At 35.9% G+C, this 25,627-nt stretch overlaps 4 protein-coding genes across 5 annotated transcripts in view; 2 read left to right on the top strand and 2 right to left on the bottom strand.

Moving 5' to 3' along the window:
• LOC113683575 (uncharacterized) overlaps window positions 1-9,448 on the bottom strand; it is a 27,152-nt gene extending 17,704 nt beyond the window's left edge. For both annotated transcript variants that reach the window (XM_027200831.2, XM_027200830.2), the window contains exons 1-2: window positions 9,335-9,448; window positions 7,256-7,414 (exon numbers count right to left, since the gene is read on the bottom strand). In XM_027200831.2, the coding sequence (XP_027056632.2) occupies window positions 7,256-7,414; window positions 9,335-9,422 (247 nt within the window). In that variant the 5' untranslated portion in view covers window positions 9,423-9,448. The remainder of the gene's footprint in view (window positions 1-7,255; window positions 7,415-9,334) is intronic.
• On the top strand, window positions 9,155-15,218 carry LOC113683576 (U3 small nucleolar ribonucleoprotein MPP10). Its single transcript, XM_089205647.1, has 8 exons — window positions 9,155-10,398; window positions 10,926-11,196; window positions 11,953-12,094; window positions 12,667-12,734; window positions 13,191-13,328; window positions 13,625-13,735; window positions 14,164-14,873; window positions 15,107-15,218. Exons 1-7 carry the CDS (start codon window positions 9,524-9,526, stop codon window positions 14,644-14,646), a joined length of 2,088 nt encoding a protein of 695 aa, XP_089061773.1. The 5' UTR covers window positions 9,155-9,523; the 3' UTR covers window positions 14,647-14,873; window positions 15,107-15,218.
• Window positions 15,219-15,330: 112 nt separating this feature from the next.
• On the bottom strand, window positions 15,331-19,104 carry LOC113683577 (sperm-associated antigen 8). Its single transcript, XM_027200833.2, has 7 exons — window positions 18,931-19,104; window positions 18,734-18,802; window positions 18,266-18,408; window positions 17,705-17,784; window positions 17,498-17,529; window positions 16,726-16,788; window positions 15,331-15,758 (listed from the first exon to the last, which is right to left on the bottom strand). Exons 1-7 carry the CDS (start codon window positions 19,006-19,008, stop codon window positions 15,645-15,647), a joined length of 579 nt encoding a protein of 192 aa, XP_027056634.2. The 5' UTR covers window positions 19,009-19,104; the 3' UTR covers window positions 15,331-15,644.
• On the top strand, window positions 19,059-25,467 carry LOC113683461 (guanine nucleotide-binding protein subunit beta-5). Its single transcript, XM_027200700.2, has 13 exons — window positions 19,059-19,301; window positions 19,933-20,069; window positions 20,462-20,503; window positions 20,733-20,809; window positions 21,426-21,552; window positions 21,791-21,888; window positions 22,512-22,557; window positions 22,805-22,896; window positions 23,130-23,178; window positions 23,338-23,434; window positions 23,738-23,796; window positions 23,915-24,022; window positions 24,729-25,467. The coding sequence occupies exons 1-13, from the start codon at window positions 19,193-19,195 to the stop codon at window positions 24,738-24,740; spliced, it is 1,053 nt and encodes a 350-aa protein (XP_027056501.2). The 5' UTR covers window positions 19,059-19,192; the 3' UTR covers window positions 24,741-25,467.
• The last annotated feature ends 160 nt before the right edge of the window (window positions 25,468-25,627 follow it).

The raw sequence follows: 25,627 nt of genomic DNA on the forward strand, positions 1-25,627 counted from the left end.
GGCAATTAAATATATTAGCAGTTTTATTTGGCATGACTTACAATATCTGGAGTAATAAATTCTGATAAGCCATCTCTCTCGTAGCATTTAACGAGAGTTTTCTATGAACATAAAATAATCAATAAGGTTTGGGTACTTTTAAATTGTCACTCAGGTTGGTAGTCACCAAAACATATGATTGGCACATGCAATATCAAATTTAATACTTTAAAAAACTACGCTTTGATTTAGTAAAAGTTGTACAGACTAGAGCAAGGAAATACAACTGCAAGCAAATGGAACTGTCAAAATATACATGTCAAAAAGGCAACAAGTAATTCACTCTAAAGAAGAGAAATAGGGGATGGCCCTAACAGACATATGAAAATAAAAGCAATTACATAGAAATCGATCTCGTATGCAATTTGGTGAGATCAATTAAATAAGGAAATAATATCAATACATTTTCATGGAAAATGATTCTTTTTGCTCCACTATCAGCCTGAAAATAAATAATTTGGGTAAGTTAATTACATAACATAATGAGACTAGAAGCCAAATGAATTCTATTGCTTGTGTACTTGATTTACAATCAGTAGTTGTAAAATGAGAGTTCTAGGACAAGGCAAAACCAAGGATAAAAAGTTGTCCGGTTTAAACCCAGAAATTGAGAAGCTTTTTCCCATTATACCAGAAAGAAGAATTTATTTTAACTATGCTTGCCATTTTATTTATCTTCAACATTATTTTGGAGAATCGACAACAAGTATTCATCGTAAAACTTTTGATGAAGCTTATCCTCTTAATCACTGAAATAGAATGCAATGATTGCGCAGACTTCTGCTTACTTAATTGCATTCATTGAAAGTCGGCTGAACATTTTAGGAAGGTGAGATGTTTATCTTCTTCTGAGTACACTACGAGACGAACAATAAGTAGCACCGAAACACAGTGTGATTACCTGCTAATACTCCGTGTAACATTCGAAGCGATTCGAAGAAATCGTCACTAAGCGTTGAACGACCGAAGATGTTCCGAAACAAACAAAAGCCAAGAGCGAGGAATATCGGGTAAATCTCGGCAGACTTCGTTGTGAACGAAGAGGTTGTTCGTATTCTATTGTTACATTCACTCACTCAAAAGGACAACATTATGGCTTCGCCTCCATAGGAGGCAGCAGCCATGAAAATTTTGGGTGAGAAAAATTAAAATTATTTGTAAATGACTCTTAAGGAATCAAATATGACGTTGAAAATCGTGAGAGTTTCATCGCACAAAAAAAATTATTTGAGTGGATGCGTCAGCAGGTGATTTCAAATTTACTTTCTCGCATAACATATCATACGTTTTAGATTTTACAAGATTTATTTCACCTATTTTTGTTGATCTTTATAATTAATCGGATTCAGAATATGATACGCGAACCATTACTGTTCAGTTTCTTCACGTTTTTCCTTCTTTAAATATGGGTTGCTTGCTGTCCTCCTTCGTTGACGTTTCTCCTTTAATTCCTCTTTCAAAGTCCTAATTTCATCACCGCTTTTTATCTCCATTTTCAATCTCCTTCGGAATCTCTCCATTTTTAAAATTTTCTTGTACTCTTCCAATAAGATCGTGTAATTATCCAACTCTCTCTCCTTTCCCGTCTGAGTGATATCTTTACTTTCAAGGTTATATATTGCTAGATTAATATCAAATTGAAACTCTTCTCGCTCTTGTAATCGTCGTTTTGTTCCGAAAAGATTGGCCAGATCATTGTCACGAATGATCTTCTAATTCCTCGGATTATGCATTTCCAAACCTCCATTCTACCGGAGTATTCATTTGAACCATACCTCCTTCGCTCTTCAATGTTTCTTGAAGTGCTAAACCAAGGCTATTGAGTGAATAGTTACTTTCAGGAATTTTTTTACACCTGCTTTGACCTGGTAATCGAATATAGAGATTTCTCCAGAACGACTTAAGTTGTGCCAAGAGTTATATTGAGAACAACTCACCAGTTTGTTATGTGAAATTTATAGGGAGGTTCTCGAAAGCGAACCGTGTGATCAATGGAATCTGTTGTTAAGGTCAATACAACCATTTTTAATTGTTTGATACAATTAAAATATTTACATGGTTAAGATCAGACGAAGCGAGTAAAATTGCAGATAAAGCTAAGACAAAAGCCTGGAACTACTTCAAAGCACGATCTCCAAATGCAGACTTTAATAAGTTCAGTGCGCAAGTGTCGTTTGATGATAAAAGACAGGCAACAGATGGAGTTTACTTCAGTCGATCAGATGGAGTTCAGTGGAGCGTCACAGGATCAGACATAAGATATTAGGATGATGATAAGAAGAAGGCACTTGAAATTGAAGGTTTTCCCCTTGAACTCACTCTGAATCGAAGAGGAAAGAAGCAGGCGCCGGCAGTTCAATTTTTATGGCTACTGTCACCTATGGAGGCAAAGCCATAATGTTGTCCTGTTGAGTGGGTGAGGGTAGCAATAGAATACGAACGACCTCTTCGTCTCTGGCACGTAATTGAAAAAAGACTTTTTTCCTTACAGAAATATCTTAATAGGCTTGATCTGCACATCGTGGAAACTTTTAAGAAAAATTTTATTTATTTGAAAAGTAATCATTCTACTATTTCAATCAGCGACAAATTAATGCTCAAAAAAAGCCGCTATATTTGCGAAGCGAGCAAGCTCCAAAATACGATACGTTGACTTCAACAGGGTGACGCCATTCGATGAAATGATGGAATGGCGGAATATTAACAACACGGAATGCCTTGTTGTATGAAACAAAAGTCTAGCAAAAATGGAATTGCAATGAAATTAGAAAACGATCTATCATTAACAGGCAAATCAAAATTAAAAGAAGGCTAGTTTAATCATTATTAGAGCCTAGGGATAGACCGAAAGAGGAACAGTGAGGTTCATGAGCTAACCCCTATACGTTATCATTACTATTAATTTTGTTATCATCATCAATTGTTATTATTAGTATGATTGTTTGTTACCATTTAGTGGTTGAGTGTCGTTATATTCTTGAACTATCTTTCTCTTGTGGAACAGGGCTTTTATAACTGTGTGGGATGCGACAGTTTCTCTTGAAAGTTTAGAATTCAGGGCCCCTTCTGAATTGAATGAAGCGGTTTTTCCTCCTCGAGGACCAACAACAAAAAATTTATCTCTGTATCGATCTTTGTCGCCAACTGAGTTTAGTACTTTAGCATTTTTACCATATTCAGGAAACTTTCCTCCAAGTTGTAAGTTTGCCATAGTTATTCTTGTTTGATTAAGTGAATCACGATCAATGAAAGACGTTTTAGCAGTTTCCGGTGCTTTCCCTCCCTCCCTATTCACTGTTGCCATTTCATATTGATCACCTGAGGGACCGGAAGTTGAATTGTACTAAGGATTATAGGTGAAGTGTCCTGTTATATTTCCACCATCTTCATCATATCCATCATTTGCATTTCCTTCTTTGTCTAGCATAGGATCAGTATCAACAAAATCTCTTAAAATGGAAGTCAGCGAAAAAAATCAAACCAATTTTTGAAAAAAAGACGTCAAACGCCCTCAAGGTGGACCGTATATTTCATCAAGTAACATTTAACCCTTTGGGGCTTCTCTGGGTGAAGTCCTTAGAGTCCCAGCTCCAAGGTTTTATGATGATATAGTACTTGTGCCGGGATTTCTTTCACTCATCTTTGACTCGACAGTTAGTGGTGAATCAAACAATTTCCTCGTGAACAATGCATTAAGGAGCACTTGTTACTCGACTAACAGTTAAATTCGCAGGAGAAATCGTTCAGGACACTGATGGCTATGATCTTTTCAAGCTCTATGAAGACCTCTTCTTGACTGAGAGTGAGAGGGAGAGCATCATGTTCCGAGAAGGTAGTCAATCTGAAGATCTTTCGAAGATCAGATGCAAACCTGGGAACAAATATAGGACGATTCGCAAGGATCATGGAGTCTTCTTCCCAAGAGCTCTTTTTGATGAGCTTCTTTTTGAGCTCAGGCTAGCACCTGCCAGCAATGTTGTGATGGGATCTGACGAGACACAGCTCACCTATGAATTGACTAACATCCAGCTTGAGTATAAAGCAATGCACGGTCAAGAACTCGCTGATGACGCCTTGCCTAACTACACAAATAGAAAGAGATTCTGGTGCGAGCATGTCACTCACCTCAAGGAAATCTAAATAGATAGGGGAACTACCACAATAATCAATGAAACAGTTAATGCCTCAAGGAGGTCAATGAGGGAACTTCTTCTTCAATTCTACAAGCTATACACAGCAGGAGCAAGAAATAGTGAGAAGACATTCTATCCTGATATAACTGAGGTAAAGGTGATTGTGAATAGAATCCCAAATAAGATTTGTATTAAAGGAATGAGGACAAGAGGTATGTGGGAGGAGGTCTTCAGAAGATTTGGAAAGGAAAACAGTGCAATGAATGCAACAGACTTCTATGCTGCAGATAGATTCAGTCTTTTCATTGATCTCAGGAGTATGAAAAACAACAATCTTCACTGCTCAGGATTGACATTGGTGAATATGAAAGAAGGAATTCAGCTCCTAAATAACAGGAAAGTATCAGATTCAGGTAATGTGAAATGCTACATCTTCATCCTCTCAGATGCTCTGCTCAACATCATCAACCAAGAGCTTGAGAGTGTGACCTATCAATGAAACTGCCATACTTTTCTCATTTACAAAAACACTCTTTTGATAAAAGAGAAAATCAAGGCACACCATGAATTCTTTATAAAAGATCCAATATTGATGGTGAGCCTGTTGTACGATTGAATTTATCAAAATTCGTCCTGATACTGAAGATTGACATGTTAATATGTTATAATTTTTTCAAAAAAAATAAAAAGATGACATGAGATTTATGAGCTTGTCTCTGTAGTAGTAGTAGTTGTAAAATAAGAGTTCTGGGAGAAGTTAAAGGGTAAGTATGAAAAGGTGGTCTGGCTTGATGTGGACAAAATTATCCTAGGTTTTGACTTGTCCTAGAACTCTCATTTTACAACTACTCATTCAATGAAGGTTTAACACCAATGTGTTAAATTAGCCTTGATTAACTTATGCATGATGCATAAAAATTGATGAAGGAATGTGTTAGAAACCAGTCACTGCAGGAGACTTTCTTTTTGCAGGGAAAAGTTGTTAACATAGTTCTAATTCTAAGCAATTAAAGTTGTTTGATCTACTGAAAAGCCTGGAGGGCAAAATAAAGCTAAATGTAACCCTCACATAATATGTTCTCTGGTAAGAAACAAGAAAGCATGATAGCATTACTTGTTTTCTTTAATTATGTAATGTACTGTCTCGACAATATTCAATACTCTGAAATACAAAAAAGGCGTATTATCCTTTCAAGAACATCCAAATTGAGCTTATAATGGAGTTACATGAGAAAAAAATTCAGATTAGATTGAACACCTGTTAAATTTGCCTCACCCTAAAATATGCCAACTAGAAAAAGTTTTAATATACCTTGCCACTGAACTAGAAAATGCTGAAGTAAATCTTGGTAAATGTTTGGTCAACTTTCAATTAATATTTTTCTCTGATATTTAAGTGATGCAACATTACCTATAAGTTTTATCAGACCCTGAGGTAAAACACAAGAGCATGAAAGCATTACTTATTTCCTTTAATAATGTAATGCACTGTCTCTACAATATTCAATACTCTGAAATACAAAAACGCATATCATAATCAATTTCAGAACTGCATGGAAGTCTGTAGGTAACAACAGGCTGTGTTGGAAAATAACATCCACTTCATTTTTTAATTGAAATTGAAAATCCCACCTGATTAGACTTTCAGAATGAATCTTTTTGCACAAATTATAATTCTGTTCATATATTCACCATATTGACAAGTACAAATCATCTCAATTACAAAGCAGCAACAAATTGATTCAAGACTCTCTGGAAAATCCCCAGACGTCACCTAAATCATGTATTTTGATGCCTCTTGATTTGAATTTTTCATCTATAAAAAATTACCAGTAATATAAAAGGATATTGGAAGTCATGCTTAAGTTTCTACACCAGTAAAAATACTTGAAACAAATCCTAAAAAAAAATGGATTTTTCCTTCCAAATTTCAAACAGTTTTCTATTATGAACAATGAGCAAGATAAATAAAATTCTGAAGTTGCAAAGTTGAATTCTAAATGACTAATTTTCTTAAAATTAACAATACCTTTTATTTGCCCATGGATAATGTACAAAAGGAACATAGGTAGTTGATAAATCCACGTATTTCATTTACATAAACTGACTAATAGGTTATTTAATAAAGGACATCAATTTGAAATAAATGATCCAAATTACAACGCTGTACATCAAAATGATTTTTTTTCAATTTGTTTGACTTTGAAAACCCAAGTACATAACTATTACAAAAACATAACCTTTGCATTACAAAATTACTATAATTTCAAGAGCATCCAAATTGAGCTTAAAATGTAATTATATGTCTGAGAAAGTGTAGGTTAGATTGAACTCCTGTTAAAGTTGCCTGTTCCTATAATCTGCTAACTAGACAGAGTGCTAACATACCTTGCCACTGAACTAGAAAATGCTGAGCAAATCTATAGTCCACTTTCATTTAATACTTTTCATTAATATTTTGTTAATGCAACATCACCTATTGGTTTTATCTGACCTTGAAGTTAAGATTTCTTTTTTGTAGAATGTTGTAAAAACAAAGCTGATTACAAGTACGGTAATATCAAAGACTGATAAGAATGAAAAAAAAAGGTGATGTAAATTTCATTAGGACCCAAACAGAATACTGATAACAGTAAAAGAAAATACACATAACTATCCCCAACAAGCAAGTAAAAAGTCACTTTATGTAACCAAATACAAAGCTCTGATCTCAGAGGAACCACAAAATGCCTGAGAGCTTCTGTCTAAAAAGGGGAGTTCAGCAAGTATAAGCTTTCAAAAAGCAGTTAAGAAAGTCACCCAAAGCCACTGATTGACTAACATCTGATTTCTCCTTACAATATTACCCCTGAATCACACATCAAGGTCAAGAGAATAAAGGAAATGATCACCAACTAAAGGGAATCTTGATTGTTAAACAAATTCTCCTTGTTAGCACCTTGGAAAATGTATAGAAAACAGTATGGAGAGAGTGAATACTGATTTTGGGGTGTTGAGCTCCAGCATTGAGAGCTCATAAGCTTGAGAACAGACTTACCTTTTTTTACATATTAATAATTTTATAATGCAACTTAATTTGTTACCTGAGTACTCCATGACTAGATCTTTGTGATCTGCAGATAAATCCACAGGCACATCATCCAACTGGGGTTCTGTGCTTCCTCCAGATATCACCACAGCACGACCAGGTTTACTAACTCCTCTTTTTTTTAGCCTCTCTTTCTCACTGATGGTATGTTTCCCTACATTTTAATAAAAGTAAATTAAACATTTAGGTCAAATGTGAAATTTTTAAGAATATGGTTTTTCTGTTTGAGTGCAAGATCCAAAAGCAGGTAATTTGGAGAAAACAAAGTGCTTGAGAAGTGATAGAACAGGATTTTTCATTGGCAAATGCTGTAGCAGAAGAGAAGTTAAAAGGAAACCTCTGCTGGTAGAAAAATATTTATAAAACATAGAAACAATCTTAAAAGTTAACATTTCTGGGTCTAAGTGAGATTAAGTATTTAGTGTAAGAAAAGAGTGGAACAAGATATAGGCTCCTTTAAAACTGGAATTTTGAGCATTCTGCAGTGTTGGGTCTCACTTCACAGTTCCCACTACTGTCTACATGATCCCTGGAAACAAAAGAGCTACTGCGTGATGATAACAGTGGCAAAGGTATTACTGACAATAAACAATGCAAAATGACATCTACTGGGAAGTGCTTGTGGTTACTATAGGTAGTTTTTTGGCTCTTGTTTTTCTTTATAATTCACATGAACAACCCAATGGCAATGTGTGAGTACATGTACTTTGGTTCATGTGCAATTTATACTTTCAAAAATACAAACTTTACAATCATGGTATTCTCAGGTAAATGATCCACAGCAAAAATTGGCTCATAAGTCAGAGATCTGCTTTTACTTATGCTTTCCTATATCCAAGTATTTTGTAAACATATTGTTATTGTGAAAATAATTTTAAATGAAAAGTCAATAAAAGGGTTAGTTTTGCCCATAATAATGACAAGTCTTTTGAAAGACACTTCACCTTTGAGTTTATCTGATACTAGAATATACTTATGTAAAAACTGGTTCCTAATGAAAATACCATTTTGACCAGCTTTATTAGCATATGAGGTTTCTCACAGAGAAGTTAAAGATAAACTTCCCTCAAATTGACTTCCAAAATCTCAAATTAGGCTTTCACTGCCTTTCTAAAGTGCTGTTCTTTCTTTGTGTGGTGACTAGAATGACAGCATATGACAACTTCCTAATCACAAGACTTAGACAAATGAAAAATTGATCTTTATCTCCAAAAAAATAAATCACACACTTAAAATAAGATTTTTCTTTGTATGTCTCAAAACAGAGTCAAGTTACAAAGACACTCACAAGCAAATAGGGTAATCAAGGATGATAACATTATGAGATGGTCAAGTAAATATTATCAATTTTCTTAAGGTAAATTCAACTTAGTTTGGTATAGTTTTAGTGAAAATTCACTGCAAAATTTTATTACATGGAATTCCTCTTAGTATGCTTCAGGCTGTTAATCAAACAAAAATAATGAGACGATTCCTACAGAAAATGGAGTGGGCGTGTGGTCAGTGATAGTTACAAGATTTTAAACATAAATTTTAGATTGTCTCATAAAATAACAAAATTAAAAGCTAAGCGTTGTGGTGTCGCCATACCGCGGATTAAAAATTAAACCAGAGCGAAACATGGCTGTTTTATCTTCAAGCAATCGTTCTTGCTGCTTCAACGAATTGTACAGGAAAAAGCAGTATTTCTATGCGAAGTTTTATTCGTTGACATCTTAGGCATCTTCCGGTGTGCACAAGTACCACGCCGTCGTAGACTTTGTATTTGAGTACCATTTCTCCTCTTACAATTTGTCGCAGCAAGAAGGAAAACCTTCCTAAGGGGGTATCAATTTAATGGTGTCCGATTACACAAAAGAAAATATCTCCTCTCCCACTGAAAAAAAGGACATTACTCGATCAATCAAATATTAGTCGCTTTCCCAAAATCAGCGGCTCTTAATTCACAGGGTGCGACGGTCTCACATCTAATAGATTTCACCGCCTCGAGCGGTAAATTTATGAACAGTAGAGAGACTTTGTCTCTAGAATAGCCGTTACTTAATACGATAGGAAACAGTAACGTAATTTTTACCTTTTCTTTTCTCTTTTGAATGCTCTGTACCGACATTCTTTTGCTCAGAAATTGTCAATTCTTGGCCGTCGGAATCCGAATCCGCCATTTGGAAAAAGTTAACTTGACAGTATACGTTCCAGACCTCCTCGACCTTTATAGAATCCTTATAAAAAAAGACTGGAGCGATTGGAAAAATGAGAAACTAACATGGCCGACGACATCAACGAAGAGCATCCTCTTGATACTGTTATTTCGAGCTTTGAGGACGCTTTTGATCATCCAGAATTGTATCTTAAACCTCCCACTTCTCTTCATAAGAATACGTTAATTGCAATCAAGCAGATATTTGACTTTTGCAAGAGAGATGAACTACGTGGAAAGCGTTCTGTTGCGAGCACGTGTCTTTTGCAGGAACTCTTGATCGAAAATTTTGACGATGAACAGATATGGCAAGAAATTGAGCTGCAGAATACTCCTTTGATGCGTGGACTTAAGCAAGAAATTTTAGATTTGAAAGAAAATCCTCACAAGCTTTCTCTTTTACTTGGAGGAAGACATATCGTGAATCACAGACAGGACTTGGAAGAGAAAAAAGCCAATTTTGGAAATGACAATGGTGAAGTAAAACATGCAGAGAATTCTGATGATCAGTCGGATAAAGATGATGAAAATGGTGATGAAGACGATAATGATGATGACATCAGCTGCAATGATGATGATGATGACTATAATGACAATGGTGGAGATCATGAAGAGGAAGATGCCAATATTGATGATGATGATAATAGAGAAGTTAGCTTTCCTAATGGTGCTAACAGGAAATCAAGACCATCCAAGAAAAAATCTCAAGTTGATGACACTTTCTTCAAACTTTCTGATATGCTTGAATTTTTAGATAAAGAGGACAGAAAATATGAAAGAGCTTATAAAAAGGACAACAAAATAAATGATGAGGATGTTAGTGGCAAAGAAGATATTGAGCCTATTGACTACTTTATTGATATGGATAGTGATGACACCGATGATGATGAAGATGAGGGGTGGAGTGAAGCTATAGATGCAACAGAGTCACTTGTCAGAAGGTATGCTTGATGTGCTGGGATTCTACAGAAATTAGTCTTTTTCAACCTCCTCACTCTCAGGAATGACCTAAGAGAAATTTTTTTCCTACAATATCAAAAAGTTTTCAAGGAAAAGGGTGATGAGAAAAAAGGAAAATACCTACAAGGAGATAACTTTTATTTCACACAAAATTCATACAGCTAAAACTACAAGACATGTATGACAGACAGTACAAATAATTTATGTTTAGATGTGTAGAGTGAGAAAGTAACCTACATGAAGTGGTATCTCAAGACACACTCAATGTATTTAAGGAAAGTATCTTGCCTGGGATCACCAAACATTAAACTTAGGTGGGACTTATAATTTAATTATGCTGAATGAACATGATCCTGTGAAAGTTTGGCATGTATATATAGAGCTTCACTTTTGTAGCCTTCACCATATTTATTGTTTTTGAAACAATAAAAAGACAGGTAACAGCATAATAGCTAGGATTTTGGCTTACCTGTGATTATATGAATTTTTTTTACTTTTGTTTGAGAAGAAAAAAGGAGAAAAATAGGAAAGTAACCAGAAGGAAAACATCTGCTATCAAAATGAAATATGCAGACTTCTTTGATCCCCCTGAGGGAGAGGATGGTGATGGAACAAATGAACAAAATGGGGATGTTGACGAAGATGAAGAAGAAGAAGAAATGGAAGTAGATGCAGAAGCTGATACAGATCAAGACACAGAGGATGATGAAATTCCTTCTATAGGTCACAAGGAAGAGGATACTAAAATATTGTCAAATTTTGAGAAAAAACAAGAAAGGGTAGGCTTGAGAGTACACATCAAAATTTTTTTTATCAAAATTGAAGGTTATCAGTAAATAGGAACTCTATAACTCAGACAGTAGTGCTTATTGTGGTTTTGCCTTCTGTATTACAAAACATTCTTTAGACTGAGCCACACACCAGAAAAAATATTTAATGAAACTGTATGATCATATTGAAATACTCTCAGGGATCTTCACTTATCTAACAGAAATAATTTTCAGTGGTCAGTGCAAGGTAATTTGGTCCATGTAGTATTCTTTTAAACATCTCAGCAGCTGTGTAGGTGTTAATGGCATATAATAATGTACCAGTGGCTTACATGTACCATACCCATAAACCATTTTAATGCTTTTGTAAAATGATGTCACTATAGCGATTAGAGATCTTGTGAGGATTTTCTTCAACCCCTTAATTCACCCAAGTGACCAGAACATAATTTCCCCTTGCGACATCACTACATAAACAAGTACCAGTATACAAGTGATGAGAATAAAGAAAAAAATCAACCAGGAGATTATTGGTTGATCCAATACTAAGTTCTCAGGACTAACATCACAAGAATTCTATGGCAGACAGTAAGGAGAATTACTGTACTCGTGAGATCTTGGGAGTGAAAGGTTTAATACTATTTTCCCCTTTATTCCTGTACTTTGCTGGGATTTGAGGATTTATTGGACATGGACCACTATAAGAGATCAATTTGAATGAAGCCATAGAAAGATTCCAAATAAATTTTTGTTTTCTTTATTTAGTTAAAACAGAAAATTGAAAAGCTAGAGAAAGCCAACTTGGCTGAAAAACCCTGGCAGATGTCAGGAGAAACTGGTGGAACTGTGCGACCAATCAACAGCTTGCTTGAAGAAGATGTCAGCTTTGACCATGCAACCACTTCTGGTAAACAAATTGATTACGACTCTTTTTCCATAAGTTTAGTTATTGACAATGATTTTATCGTGTCTTTAGTTGAAATTAGTGTTAATTTATATATGGCATCCTTCTTGAGACATTTTCTCCATTGATCACAGCTGTTACTCAACAAGGCATTAAAAATGTTGTTTAAAGTTTTAAAATTAGAGCTTTTAAGTTTGAGATTCTCAATTAGAAAGAAGCACAGTGAGCCCAATGAGATTTCTTACTTCCCTCAAAGCCCTTGATACCTTGAGACTGAATCAGGATTCTTAAGATCATGATTTTATAGGAATCATGCTTTCTGTCACCCCTATGTATTTTTTGGAGAACATATTTACTTAATATGAAGTAATGTAAAGTGGCAAATAATTGGAAGGTGATCACACATTTGATCTCAACCCATAGAAAAAATACTTTGGTAAATGTTTTAAACTGTTCGGTTTTGTCAGTGAAGTATAACAGGAGATATATGCAAACTAGCACATTGCAAGTTGTCAAATGTCTCTAAAATAGGTGTGACACTTTCACATCTTAGTGATGCTCTATTTCTGTCACAGCTCCAGACATAACAGAGGAGACAACACAAAACTTGGAGGATATAGTGAAACAGCGCATCAAAGATGAGGTACATTTCTTACTAATTAAGGATGTGATACAGTGCCAAGTTGAGTGATGTGATGTTATGTGATATAGTGTGATGCAGTGCCAAGTTGAGTGATGTGATGTTATGTGATATAGTGTGATACAGTGCCAAGTTGAGTGATGTGATGTTATGTGATATAGTGTGATACAGTGCCAAGTTGAGTGATGTGATGTTATGTGATACAGTGTGATGCAGTGCCATGTAGCAAAATCACCTGATTTTTCACAAATTTTACTCCCTTTTTTTCTTCTTTTTGAGACAGCTGCCACATTAACTTTTATGACAGGAACTAGGATTGTTAGTTCTTACTCTCGAATAGAATATTTCATTTTGTGACTTCCCTAGTATTTCTTTACAAGTCACCTGCCAATGGCTGCAACAATATAAAGCATTTGAATTAGATTTTGTTGAGAAACTGTCAATGGCATGTTTTTACAGGCATGGGATGATGTTGAACGTAAAGTTAAACCTGTCACTGAGCCATATGAGTACAAGAAAAAGTTACCTCTGGATCAAGAAAAGAGCAAATTAAGTCTTAGCCAGATCTACGAACAGGAATATCTTAAACAAACACAGGTACAGTAAATACCAGGCAAGAAAATAGAAATTGCCAGCTTGGACAAAAAATTAGTTATCAATTACAGGATTATCATTGGTAGTTGATTAACTAGCATCCAAACTAGCATCATAAGAATTTTATAGCACACAGTAAAGATGATTATAAATGAGATGCTGAGAGTGAAGGGTGAACCCTTCATAAGTCAACAAAGTCTTCACATCTATTTATTATAATAATTAAAATTGTTAATACTTTTAGTCCAGGATGATTTAAGTTGTTATGAAATGTCATTTTTAAACTCTATATTTTGCAGGTGGAAGCTGAAGAGAAAGAAATTGAAGAGCATGCAGAGATCAAAGCCTTGATGACAAAACTTTTTGTCAAGCTAGATGCTTTGTCAAACTTTCATTTTACACCTAAACCAGTAAGTTGTCCAGTTCAGACCTACAGTAAAGAATTCTCTTCCAGAATCTATTATTAGAAGTTGCTCTCAGTAGAAACTCTTTTGCTTCTCTCGTGTTCTCCAAATTTCCAGCATGCATCCATACCTTGATCTAAGCATGCCAAGCATGAATTAATCCTTATTTCTTTTATTAGCGCTTGGGGCTTAGCCTACAAGCAGGCCCCCACTAAAAACACTGCTGCATAAATGTTTCTATACCCCTGAGGGAGTTTGAGGCATTGGACAAAGCAAACTGGCTAAAGGTCTGCAAGTTCAAGGCCTCAAACTTTCTGGCAGGTTAAGAAATGCTTGCTCCTCAGCATAATGACCACCTGCTTGCAAGCTGTCCGGGGTTGAGTTAGATGTGTACACTGCAAGCCAGTTCCAATGTTGACTTTCTCTTATTTCAGCCCAAACCAGAACTTAAAGTTGTCAGTAATGTCCCAGTGATATCTGTAGAAGAAGTGACCCCAGCAACTGTGAGTGATGCAATGATGTTGGCTCCAGAGGAGGTCCATGAAAAGAAGAGAGATCAGAAAGGAAGTTCTGAGAAAACAGACACTGACAGAAAACGCGACAGAAGGGCCAAGAAAAGAAGGCAACATGACCAAGCTGCGGTAAGAGGAAAGAAAGCCAAACTTAAGGAAAAGCTCAAACCTGGCCTGGGAAACAAGTATTCTAAAAAGGCTGCTCTAAAGAAATTGGAAAAAGATCAGACATCTCAAAAAAATGTGTCTGTGTTGAGAGATGAAGGTAGTGATAAACCTGTCAAAACTTCATCAACCTTCTTTTCTCGCCTTCAAGATGAAGTCAGGGATCAAGTAAAAGCTAAGAAAAATAGCAAGAAAAAGAAGGAGAAGTCTGCTGCTAAAGTGTCCCAATTGAAACTCTGAAGTCAAAGCATGGTGTGGTTCTACATTCTGCTTGTCTAAATGATTACTGAGCAATTCTGCATGAGTGACCTGTCAACAGTCGTGATGTGAGGTTGCATTGGAAGATTTGTGTGTCAAGTATGGACATGCACACCTCTAAAGCTAATTTAAATTATAAAATTAGTGAACAAGTTCAGAAGTAAATTCTGTTCGTGATGATACACAATAAAGGTATCTGAGAGAAGAAGGTCTGTGAAGTTTTATATGAAATAATTCATATTTGTACTGCGGTTGTAGATGAAAGTGAAATGTGATCATCGCAGTAAATTTTCCAATTTAAGCAATTGGAAAGAAGAAGCCTGAAAAAAATCAGGGCTTCAACGGGATCCCGTTGAAGCCCTGATTTTTTTCAGGCTTCTTCTTTCCAATTGCTTAAATTGGAAAATTTACTGCGATGATCACATTTCACTTTCAGAAGAAGGTCTATAACCGTATGTCTATCATCTCTAGTCCTGTTTTCTGAAGCGAAACAAGTAATCAATTGCTGTTGATAACTTTGGTGGAGCTTAAATAAAAGAATTTGTTTGATAGTCATTTGGTATCAGTGTAACATTAAAAACATATGTTGGCAAGCTAAAAGTGAGTGTGGACAAGAGGTTTGATGTCAGTTATGAAAAAGTGGCAATTGCTTATCAATCTTAATCATTTTCACCATTACAGCCTTTTCAAAGTCTATTTTTTCTTAAAGGATAATACAAGGGGATGATGTGTTTTTTCTACTATTCCTTCTTTCATGTTTAAACCCAGCAACAATGGTAATTTTTTTTAAACAAGTTTAACTTATTAAACTCAACTTTGAAGCTCTCTGAGAAGCTACAAACTACAACAAAAGTTACACACCTAACAAAACCTAGGTTGTTATCAACATAACTATTATTTTACAATTTGATATACAGACAAATAACATTGTCTAACATATTTACAATTCTGGCATAGATAATTGGGAGGGAAAGATCCTGTTAAAATTTCCAGCCTTCTCCTGGCTTAGGTGCATCTTTGTACTCATCTATTGGAGTACTAAAGGCAGCATTTTTACGGAATGGGGTGTCCTTGGTCCGCACTTGAGATACACCCTAGAAAGAAAAAAAAAATCCAGATTATTATAGGTTTAGACTACACAAATTTCAGGTTGCAGTTAATGTTTTCTGTAAGTTTTTCTCAGTATATTTGAGGACTTGATGCATAAGATAAGCCCTGTTCACAAGGTATCCAGTCACCTCGCCACCAAGCAGACTCGCCACCAGCGAACTCGCCACCAAGGAATGATCTCGCCACCAACGTACTTGCCACCAAGCGAAGTCTTCTCGGAACCAACCACCAATAAAGAGATTAGTCGAGGACAGTAGGATGTTCGGCTGATAAGTCTGTACTCAAACTTTATAAACATATGTCGTCGAAAGCACGTTCGAAAACGATAAGTTTGTTCGCTTGTCTGTACCCAAACTTTATAAACGTATGTTGTCGAAAGCACGTTCGAAACCGATAAGTTTGTTCGCTTGTCTGTACTCGAACTTTATTAACGTATGTTGTCGAAAGCACGTTCCAAACCGATAAGTTTGTTCGCTTGTCTGTACTCAAACTTTATTAACGTATGTTGTCGAAAGCACGTTCCAAACCGATAAGTTTGTTCGCTTGTCTGTACTCAAACTTTATAAACGTATGTTGTCGAACGCACAAACGTATCGGCCGATTTGAATTGTGCTCGTTCAAACATCCTACTCTCCTCGACTACTTTATTCTAGTTTATCTCTTTATTGATGGTTGGTGGCAAGAAGACTTCGCTTGGTGGCGAGTACGTTGGTGGCGAGATCGTTCCTTGGTGGCGAGTTCGCTGGTGGCGAGTTCGCTGGTGGCGAGTTCGCTGGTGGCGAGTCTGCTTGGTGGCGAGGTGACCGGTAACCGTTCACAAATATGATAATTGGTTCACATCTCATTATTACCTGTAAAAACAACCTTGCAGGCTGCTAAATGTAATTAATCAAGACCCTGCTAGAGTTCTCTTCCAGCCTTACTAAAAATGTTGACATCCATAGTACTTACATGAACTTCTTCAGATCTTTCCAGCCAAAAGGTTGCAGGTTGTTCTTTCTTGACATCATGATCCTGAGTAGCAAGACAAAACAGAAATTTTCTAAGGATTATTTTGTAGAAAATACAGGTGGTAAAGTCTGAAGGTCAAGTGGCTCTCATCTGCTAGTGCCTATCCCCAGTTTTTGTAGTATAACGTAACCAGGAGGATGTCCCAAGTGGATGGGATGCCAAATCATTGCAGGTGACCCCATGGATTATTTCAAGTTTTCCTTAGTTTCTGATGGTTTCCTAATTCCCATTTAAACTCCTGAGCTGAGTTGTTCAAAGCTGGTTTAAGAAAAGCCAGGGTTAGTGTGAAATTTGATTTCAGATCTGAATTTCAAAGCTTTGAAAGAAAGTCAACATCAACAAAATTTTGTCTACAATTTCATAATTAGATGCTCTAAAAAGAATAAGGAAAATTATCCTGAAGGGGCTTTAGAACAGAGAAATATTGAAACCTGGATTAAAATTTAACCCTGGGTTAGCACTAATCTGCCTTCAAACAACTGGGCCCCGTTGTAGTTAGGTGCCTCGCCAAAGTATACAACACAATAACCCATATGTATTACGTTAACTAAATAATTAAGGCAATCTGCTTCAAGTAGTCTATTCCAAAAAATTCTAGAGGTTGTCAGAAAAATTTGAGTGCATGGTTAAGTGTGAATGACAACAGCTTAAATAACAGTTACAGAATCATCCACTGAAAACATTTCCTTCTAAATGTTTTTAATAAGCTTACCCGTGTTGGTACCTTGACTATCGGAGTAAACTCTGTAACAAATTAACAAATAACAACAATGATATTAACACACCAATTTGTGATACAAATTACTGACAATAAAATACATAGTTAGGAAGATTCAAGCACATTACTAACAGGTAAGTGATATTTTGCACAAATTATGACATTACAAGTAATTTGCTGTTAACATTTAACATGACAAACCTTTTGAAAAATCCTTCTTGGTTGTGGAAAGATATTCCACAGTAGGTGGTGGAGGGTTAAATTCTTCATCAACTTCAGCACTAAAAACAAAAGAAGCAAATTCACTTCTCTTTGCAATTCCAATATGTTGTCATGCCAACAGATTATGAGAACAGGCAAGCTTATCAGCTGGAGAGTGTTATTTCATATGAGACCAAATTCTGATCTTTAAGTCACAAGGAAATGTAGAGCAGACAATAGGGAGGATTACTAATTGGATCTTGGGAGTTCAATGGTTGACTACCATTGTTCATGGCAAAACCATAACGCTCATTTAGTTAGAAAAAAATCCCTACAGAAAAGGTATTTTAATTTTGTAAATTTATAACAGTGAAGAAGCATATAAAACTAGGTAACTTGCAGATGCAAATTAAATGCAAATGTAGTAATTAATAAAATTTCTTCCATTGTCATAAGTGTTCGTTTATTGGAGTCTGTAAACAGGAGAGTGACCAGTTCATTTGCTGGCCAAAACAAAAGTTTCATTCACTTGGCATCCAAGCAAACTTCCTTTTAATATACCTCACTTGTCTGTAGAGCTCTTCCTGTAAAAGTTGTTGCCTCAAACCAATTTTTCGTACTCCATGTGTCTCTGGTTTCCTGTATGAATCTCTGACAGTTGACAATCTCTCTGCTTCGGCATTAAAATCTGTCGTCAGGATACCCTGATATAGAAAAGATGAACAATATAACAACAAATCAATCATCAATATGCATATTGGAACATCTTATCAACCATGATATCAACCTGTACAGGCATGAATTCAATTAAACTTCTCTTCAAGAAAATAATGCAGAAGGTACAAAGGAAACGTCAGTCCTTCCCTCGTCTAAGTTTCCCCCCTCAACCAAGAGGAAAGCAGTGGACAGGCATGACTACCAACATGGGTGCTTCGATGTTCTCCAAACTATTTTCTTCTCTAATCCCCCCTTCACCCCCCCTCCCCCCCCCCCTCACCTCTCCCACTACTCTTATATATCTTCCTTTACCTTATGTCCTTGCTTATGTAGCTCAGAAACATCGACATCACCGGCTTTATCAAACTGTTCAGTTTGTCGCTGCAGGCAAAAAGGGTAAAAAACAGGTTTAATATTTCCAATTTTGACAACCAATACCTGTACTTCTAAAAGCTTCATGTGAGTTTTCACTACATTATAAACACTGACACTGAGTTTTACTCGCTTACCTCTTCTACCCAGTTGTCTAATAGAGTTTTTCCAGAAGAATTGTTATGTCTGGTAACACTTAGAGTATCTGCACTCATTTTATAAAATAAAAGATGCAAAAAATGTAAACCAGAATCGAAAGAAAGCAACAAGTTTGTCTTCAGTACTCGACCCCAGTTGGTAATAATGCAATTATTTTGTTGTCCTGGAAACTACTCTCATTGGCATTATGGGAAGGTTTACTACATTAGCATAAATAAAGATCGTCGGTAAACATACAAGATGGCTGTAAGCTCATCTTCAGAAGAATCGCTCGCCTCGCTCTGTAGGGAAGCGGAGCAATTGAAAGTGAAGATAGATGAAGAGAAGCAGAAGGTTAACGATCTTCAACGTAAGTTGTTATTTATCAATCGAGAGGGTAGGGTCGGTATCTGTCACCTGCTTAGATGTGAAAATGAACAGCGCTCACTGGCTTTCGAAACTAGAGTTGATCTTTTGCATCAGCTGTTATCTCGGAACATGACTTTAGATTGTGCTTGCGATGAGCTCTCCCTGGTGATAATACTGCGATTACTATTCCTTATGATTCTGTGATTTAATGATTAGTCACGCTTTCAAGCGTGTTACATGCACCTACTGCAAAAGTTTTGTTACGAATCTTTCGTTTAATTTGTCTTGAGCAGGTCTGATTTATACGAGACCTCTATTAGACGAGAGTTATGCAATATCGTGCCCTAAGATATATTGTTTCTCCTTGTTCATTAAAATCGTTTTAAATTTATTTCAACTTATAACGCGTTATTTTGATTTATATAAGAAAGCAAAAAATGTTTGGCGAAAAGATCAACTTAACAAATAGATTTCATGTTATTGTGCATCAGGTGCGTAATAGATCACAGATGACGTCAAAATGTGGTAAGAACAAAAAAGGGGCACACGGAGCGTAGCCTTGTGTGTTCCTTAGGACCAAGTTGTTTCCTTTTTTCCCATTCATAGCTGACTTAGAGGTCTTTTGATTTCAGTAAAAGATGTTGCTCAGAGAGTGGACAACCTTCTCCACTCACCTCTCAAAGTTCGCAGAATTCTGAAGGGTCATCAAGGGAAGGTGCTCTGTTTAGATTGGGCACAGGACAGACGTCACCTTGTCAGCAGCTCACAGGTTGAATGATTTGAATTACATTTGATATCTCTTACTGTCTCTCTTGCTTTAATCAGTTGAGTGAATGATTGTGGACACTGCAGCTAGTTTAACAGAACAATGGCACAATCAGTTAATCTCAATGTATGATGAGTCTAAACAATGGTGTAGAAGGAGACTAATGATCTGTGGAACACTTCACTCTCTTTGCTACCTTAAGGTTTGGTGCTCACTACCCCCTCCTCCATCTCCCCTTGTCTACCTCAAACACAGTGCAGTATTTTGTTTTCTTACCTTGTGGCTAGATATTGATATTTCATTTTTGTGGTGGAACAGTGATCAACTTGTTTAGAGTTGATAGTCCTTGTACTTTTATCCTGTTCTTGAGTATTTGATTTTCTTTCTTTTCCTAGGATGGAAAAGTGATCGTCTGGGATGGATTTACAACTCACAAGGTATATAATTATTTATTCTAACAAATAAAGCACTGACTGGTCAGTCTTGTCCTCTCATAAGGACAAGACTGATACAAGCAAAAGGAATACCTCTTTTGTTCTCCAAGCCCTGTTTTTAAGCTGGATTGTGGTGTCTCAAAATAGCTTGTTGTGTATGAAAGTACTTGTTTTCTAGTTCAGAATCAAAATATATTACCCTTATCCTTTCGGTAATTTTTTTCTCTAACAGGAACATGCTATTTCCATGCCAACAACATGGGTCATGGCTTGTGCTTATTCACCGACAGGAACCATGGTTGCATGTGGGTAAGTTAAGCTGTAATTTGTGATGGAAAGTCAAGGTTATCCCATTTGATTTATTTTTCCTTACTTCACTTTATTGTTGATATAGAAAAGTGGTTCCTCTTTGTCGACCAATTCAATGCAAAACTTACTCCTGTCAGAACTAGCTAGGTCATTCAATAGGTGATCTCCCAACTCTCAATAACTCTTTGCAGTCCAACATCAGCATTTATATTCTCTTTACTATTCTCCATATCTTTCCCTTGGTACTGGTAAAGAGAATTTGTCCAACAATCAAAGCTTCTTAAGTTTATTCTCATGATCTTAATGAATGATTACAGTATTATTGCAAGAAGAAATTAGATTCATGTCACTCTAAGGATTTAAAGGATTAAGAGTTGTCCACTCTGAAGTTGCACATTACTCATTACATATCATTGCGTCTTTGAGTATGCAAAGTCGGCTTGTTTATTTGAGTTCTTTTTCATATGCTTTACTTTTTTTCGGGTGGAAGAATGATTTTTGTCCTCCCAAGATGTTCAGTCAACAATCCATGTGTATTAGTCTTGGTAACAATAAGTGGAATTAGGACAAATCTTGCAGTTAGAACATGATATGAGATTATTACTTTTCCTCCTAGGGGACTTGACAACAAGTGTTCTCTGTTTAAATTGAGTTTTGACGATGATGCTGCCACTAAGAAACAAACTGTTGCTATGCACACCAGCTACATGGCTTGCTGTACATTCACAAACTCAGATCAACAGGTAAATATAGTACAGTAATAGGAGTATTTTTAATAGTAATCAGCATGAAGCAAGAGACATGATGACCTTATCATTAGTGCACAGGAATCCTGATCAGAGGATTACTAATTGATCTGATACCAAATTCTCCAAATAACATAATGAAAATCATTTGGCAGACAGTAAGGAGAATTACTAATGAGATCTTGGGAGTTTTAAAGGGTTAACAAGCTTGGTTTTCCATGGTTATGTTTTGTAGATATTGACTGGCAGTGGAGACACAACCTGTGCCTTATGGGATGTTGAGTCAGGACAGCTGTTGCAAAGTTTTCATGGTCATTCGTCCGATGTGATGAGGTGGGGAGGGGCATCTTTCTATTGCTAAGTCTATATATCCCAAATTTTCTGATATCTTGAACCTAGACAGCTTCTCAAGGCATGTTACACCCTATCATTACTCTTTATTTTTTCCACATAGTTCTCTCTACTTTTGCAATGGTACTGACAAGGAGAATTTGTTTGACAATCCAGAGTTTCTTGAATTGATGATCATTTCCTTAATTCTTATGTCCTTGATGTTTAATTCAAGGGTGGTACTGTAAGGAGAAGTTAGAAGCCAGTCACTCCTTGGAGTTGAATGGAAATTAGAAGTTAAAAAGTTAGGAATTAGAAATTTGAAGCCAGTCACTCTGGGGAGTTCAACAGTATAGTTAGCCATTCTGTTCTTGATGTATCATGTTCGTAATACTTTACTTTGAAACCACTGGCAATGGCATGTAAATAAAAGAGTTCAGTTGAGTCATCAGGAAATTAAACTTCTCTTAAATTTATTGCTGGCACATTGGTTACACAGTCTATCTGTGAGTCTGTCATTGTCCCTGGATGTCTTAAACCTGTGGTATCTAGTACATTTGCTATTCCATAACAACTAATGAAAGAAAAACAATTATTCAAGGTGCTTTCCAATTAATTATTTACAGCATTGATCTTGCACCTTCAGAGGGAAGGAATATATTTGTTTCTGGTGTAAGTAACTTCATTCAATTTTACCTAACCAAATAATAATGCAGAAACTAGAGGAAGTGTTGTTGTTTTTTTTTTTTAAAGAATCAGGATGTTTGAATATAGAATCATTGAACATCATATAACATTATGTTACCTTTTGTTACTTTACACATTCTATAAATTAATTATCTTAACATGAAGTTTGTTTAAATGGTTAAAATTTTCTCTATTGTTTTTAATCATTTAATACTAATATTTCGCCAAATAGGGATGTGATAAAACTGCTCTTGTTTGGGACATAAGGACTGGACGTTCTGTGAACTCATTTCAAACACATGAATCTGACATCAATGGAGTAAGGTACAGTAGACTACTGTTCATTGTGGTATTACATACCTTGTTTTACTTTGCCTAATGGTTTATAACAAAGTTTGTGCACACTCAAGTGGGTTGCAAAGCCAGACTGGTTCTCTATCATTGTTCCCCATTGCCAAACCAACTGCCAGAGATCTAACTAGGTTTGCCAGTCAGCACTTAACAGAAAAATCTTGTAATTCATTTGTAAACTGGCCTCTTTGTTTTGTTCTTGTTAGGTTTTACCCCAGTGGTGAAGCATTTGGCACTGCTTCAGATGATGCAACAGTGAGTAGTGCTGCCAGAACTTTGTTACATTTCCTTACAGATAATTGACTACTAATATCATACTCTGATTATTGATTTGATGCTTGGTGATGGTTCTGTAAGGCCTGGTAGATGCTAATGACTGGTTTAAAATAATTATGTGGCCTTTTTTCTCTGCAGTGTCGTTTGTATGATTTAAGGGCAGATCATGAGTTAGCAGTGTTTTCTAAAGAACACATTATTTTTGGAGCAGCTGCTTTAGATTTCTCATTAAGTGGTGAGTTCTCAGACTGGAAATATTAAATGTTTTTTTTTTTAATCAGCTAAGGTCTAACCTAAACTTTAGGGCCAAAAGGTGGGTTCTCAACCAAGGAGCATTATTGTTTACTAATGGACTGTTGGGGAAACCTGATCAAAAGCTCCAATGTAGATGGAAGAAAGAAAAAGGATAGAACTAGGGTGGTGAGGGATAAACTAGACAGAAATGGAAATTGAATGAAATACATTGAAATAATCATATGACTGTTCATGTGCAAATTTATGATTGAAACGTGTTTACTTGTTTTGTTATTCATTGCAGGCAGATTATTGTTCACTGGGTATCATGATTACACCATGAATGTCTGGGATACTCTCAAGGTAAGATGACTGTATTATGGTAATGTGTACTTCATACAATGGAAGTTAAGATATTATCGACATTGAATGATATATCTCAAAAGGATAAAGGGCAAAGTTCAATTTTTATCCATAACAGGCTGAGCAGCTGTCAGTGTATTATGCCCATGACAACCGCATCACTTGTCTAGAAGTATCCCCAGATGGGACAGCAGTTGGCACAGGAAGTTGGGACAACACTCTGAGAGTAAGTTGGGGGTAAATTTCTTTAGAACCTCAATCAGTAGAAAATTGGGTTGATATGTTGAAACTACTTCTAGGGAAGTATTTACTGGACATGTAGTTTAGAATGAACCCCAGTTTCTCACAATACTCTCTCATCCCCATTCAGTGATGTACACTCACAGAAAATGAGGTGCAAAGTTATAGTAATGGAGAGGCAGTGAAATGAGGGGTGTAAGAGATTTGCTTATTGGTTCACCATTCCCAGTGTTTTTTCCCTGTTACTTGAGTGTGGCACAGTTATATTGTTAGCATAGTTCAGTTTTATTAAACACTCAGTCGAGTGTTTTTTATTCAAATGGCTAATGTGTGAGTGATTTTGTCACAGATTGTGGTATATGCAACTGTGTTGCAACAGAGTGTTTCTTCCCTGGTACTTGACTGAGGCACAAGTATATTGTTAGCATGGTTCAGTTTTATTCTTTTACACAGTGCACTATATTTTACCTAAATTTAGAAACATGAAAGGAAAGGCAAAAGCAGCATTTTGGTCAAAAACTGATGAACCCCTTAGGTCAAAAATAAGACTCTCTTGAAAATTTGTACAAAAGAAATGATTTATCTTTGCTAGTTATTGACAGGAATCTTCAAAAAAAAATTAAAGAGCACATTAAAAACTAGGCTGCATCTCTGATTGTTCTTAACCAGTTCTCTCGTTATTTTTTTTTTAGATTTGGGCTTGAATAAACCAGTGTTATATGATTGTGCAGCCATCCTCCATCCATCATAATAAGAGTTCACAGATTTTGTTCATGGTTTGATGTATATTGCTGTTACTGAGCTGTTTGGCTTGTGAACCTCAGAAACTTCTAACCTGATTTTAGCTTCGAGTATCTACATTACAGGTTTTGCATAAAAAACATTGTTAGTATTAATATTTTAAGTGAATCACTTTTTGTGCTTGTTACAAAAATGCCAACTCATTAAAAAAAGGAAGGTATAAGGGTGTAGCAAAGCTGCATCCAAGATCACTATGGCTGCAGACCGCAGGGAGATTCAGGGGCATGAGCAAGCAGAAGAATTTTATTCACTGAAAAGCTGCTCACTTATGTTCCTCAGCTTCCTTTACAGAACTGCAGAAAAAACTTATTGCTCTTAATCAAGCAATTGTTGACTATTTCTCGTTTACTTTGTCTGAATACAAATTTTAAGATGTATCATGAGAATTATTTAATGGATTTTTAGGGTAAAAATTTTCATTTAGTAAAATAAATATATTTAAAAAATTGAAATATGATTTTAAGGTTAATTTGAAGCAAATTATCAAGATTTGATTAACTAGAATTTTCTAACGAAATGAAATGTAAATAAGAGAATGGTAAGGAACAATTTTTGGCCATATACTCAAGAGAAAGTTTGTGTGATGTGCACAATTTGACAGTGGAAAATAAATCGTTATTTTTTAAGTTCTATGTGTAGTGAAATTATCAGAGAGAAGTATCTTCCTAAAATACCATCTACCACCAACTGAGTCATGACCTATATCGGACCTTTGAATCTGGTGTTCAGTTGGAAACCATTTTTCCCTCAAGATGTTCTGTCCCTGTTCCATTTAGCCAATACAGACATA

The sequence above is a fragment of the Pocillopora damicornis genome, chromosome 4 (assembly GCF_964200805.1).
Source record: "Pocillopora damicornis chromosome 4, jaPocDami1.2, whole genome shotgun sequence".
Lineage (NCBI taxonomy): Eukaryota > Metazoa > Cnidaria > Anthozoa > Scleractinia > Pocilloporidae > Pocillopora > Pocillopora damicornis.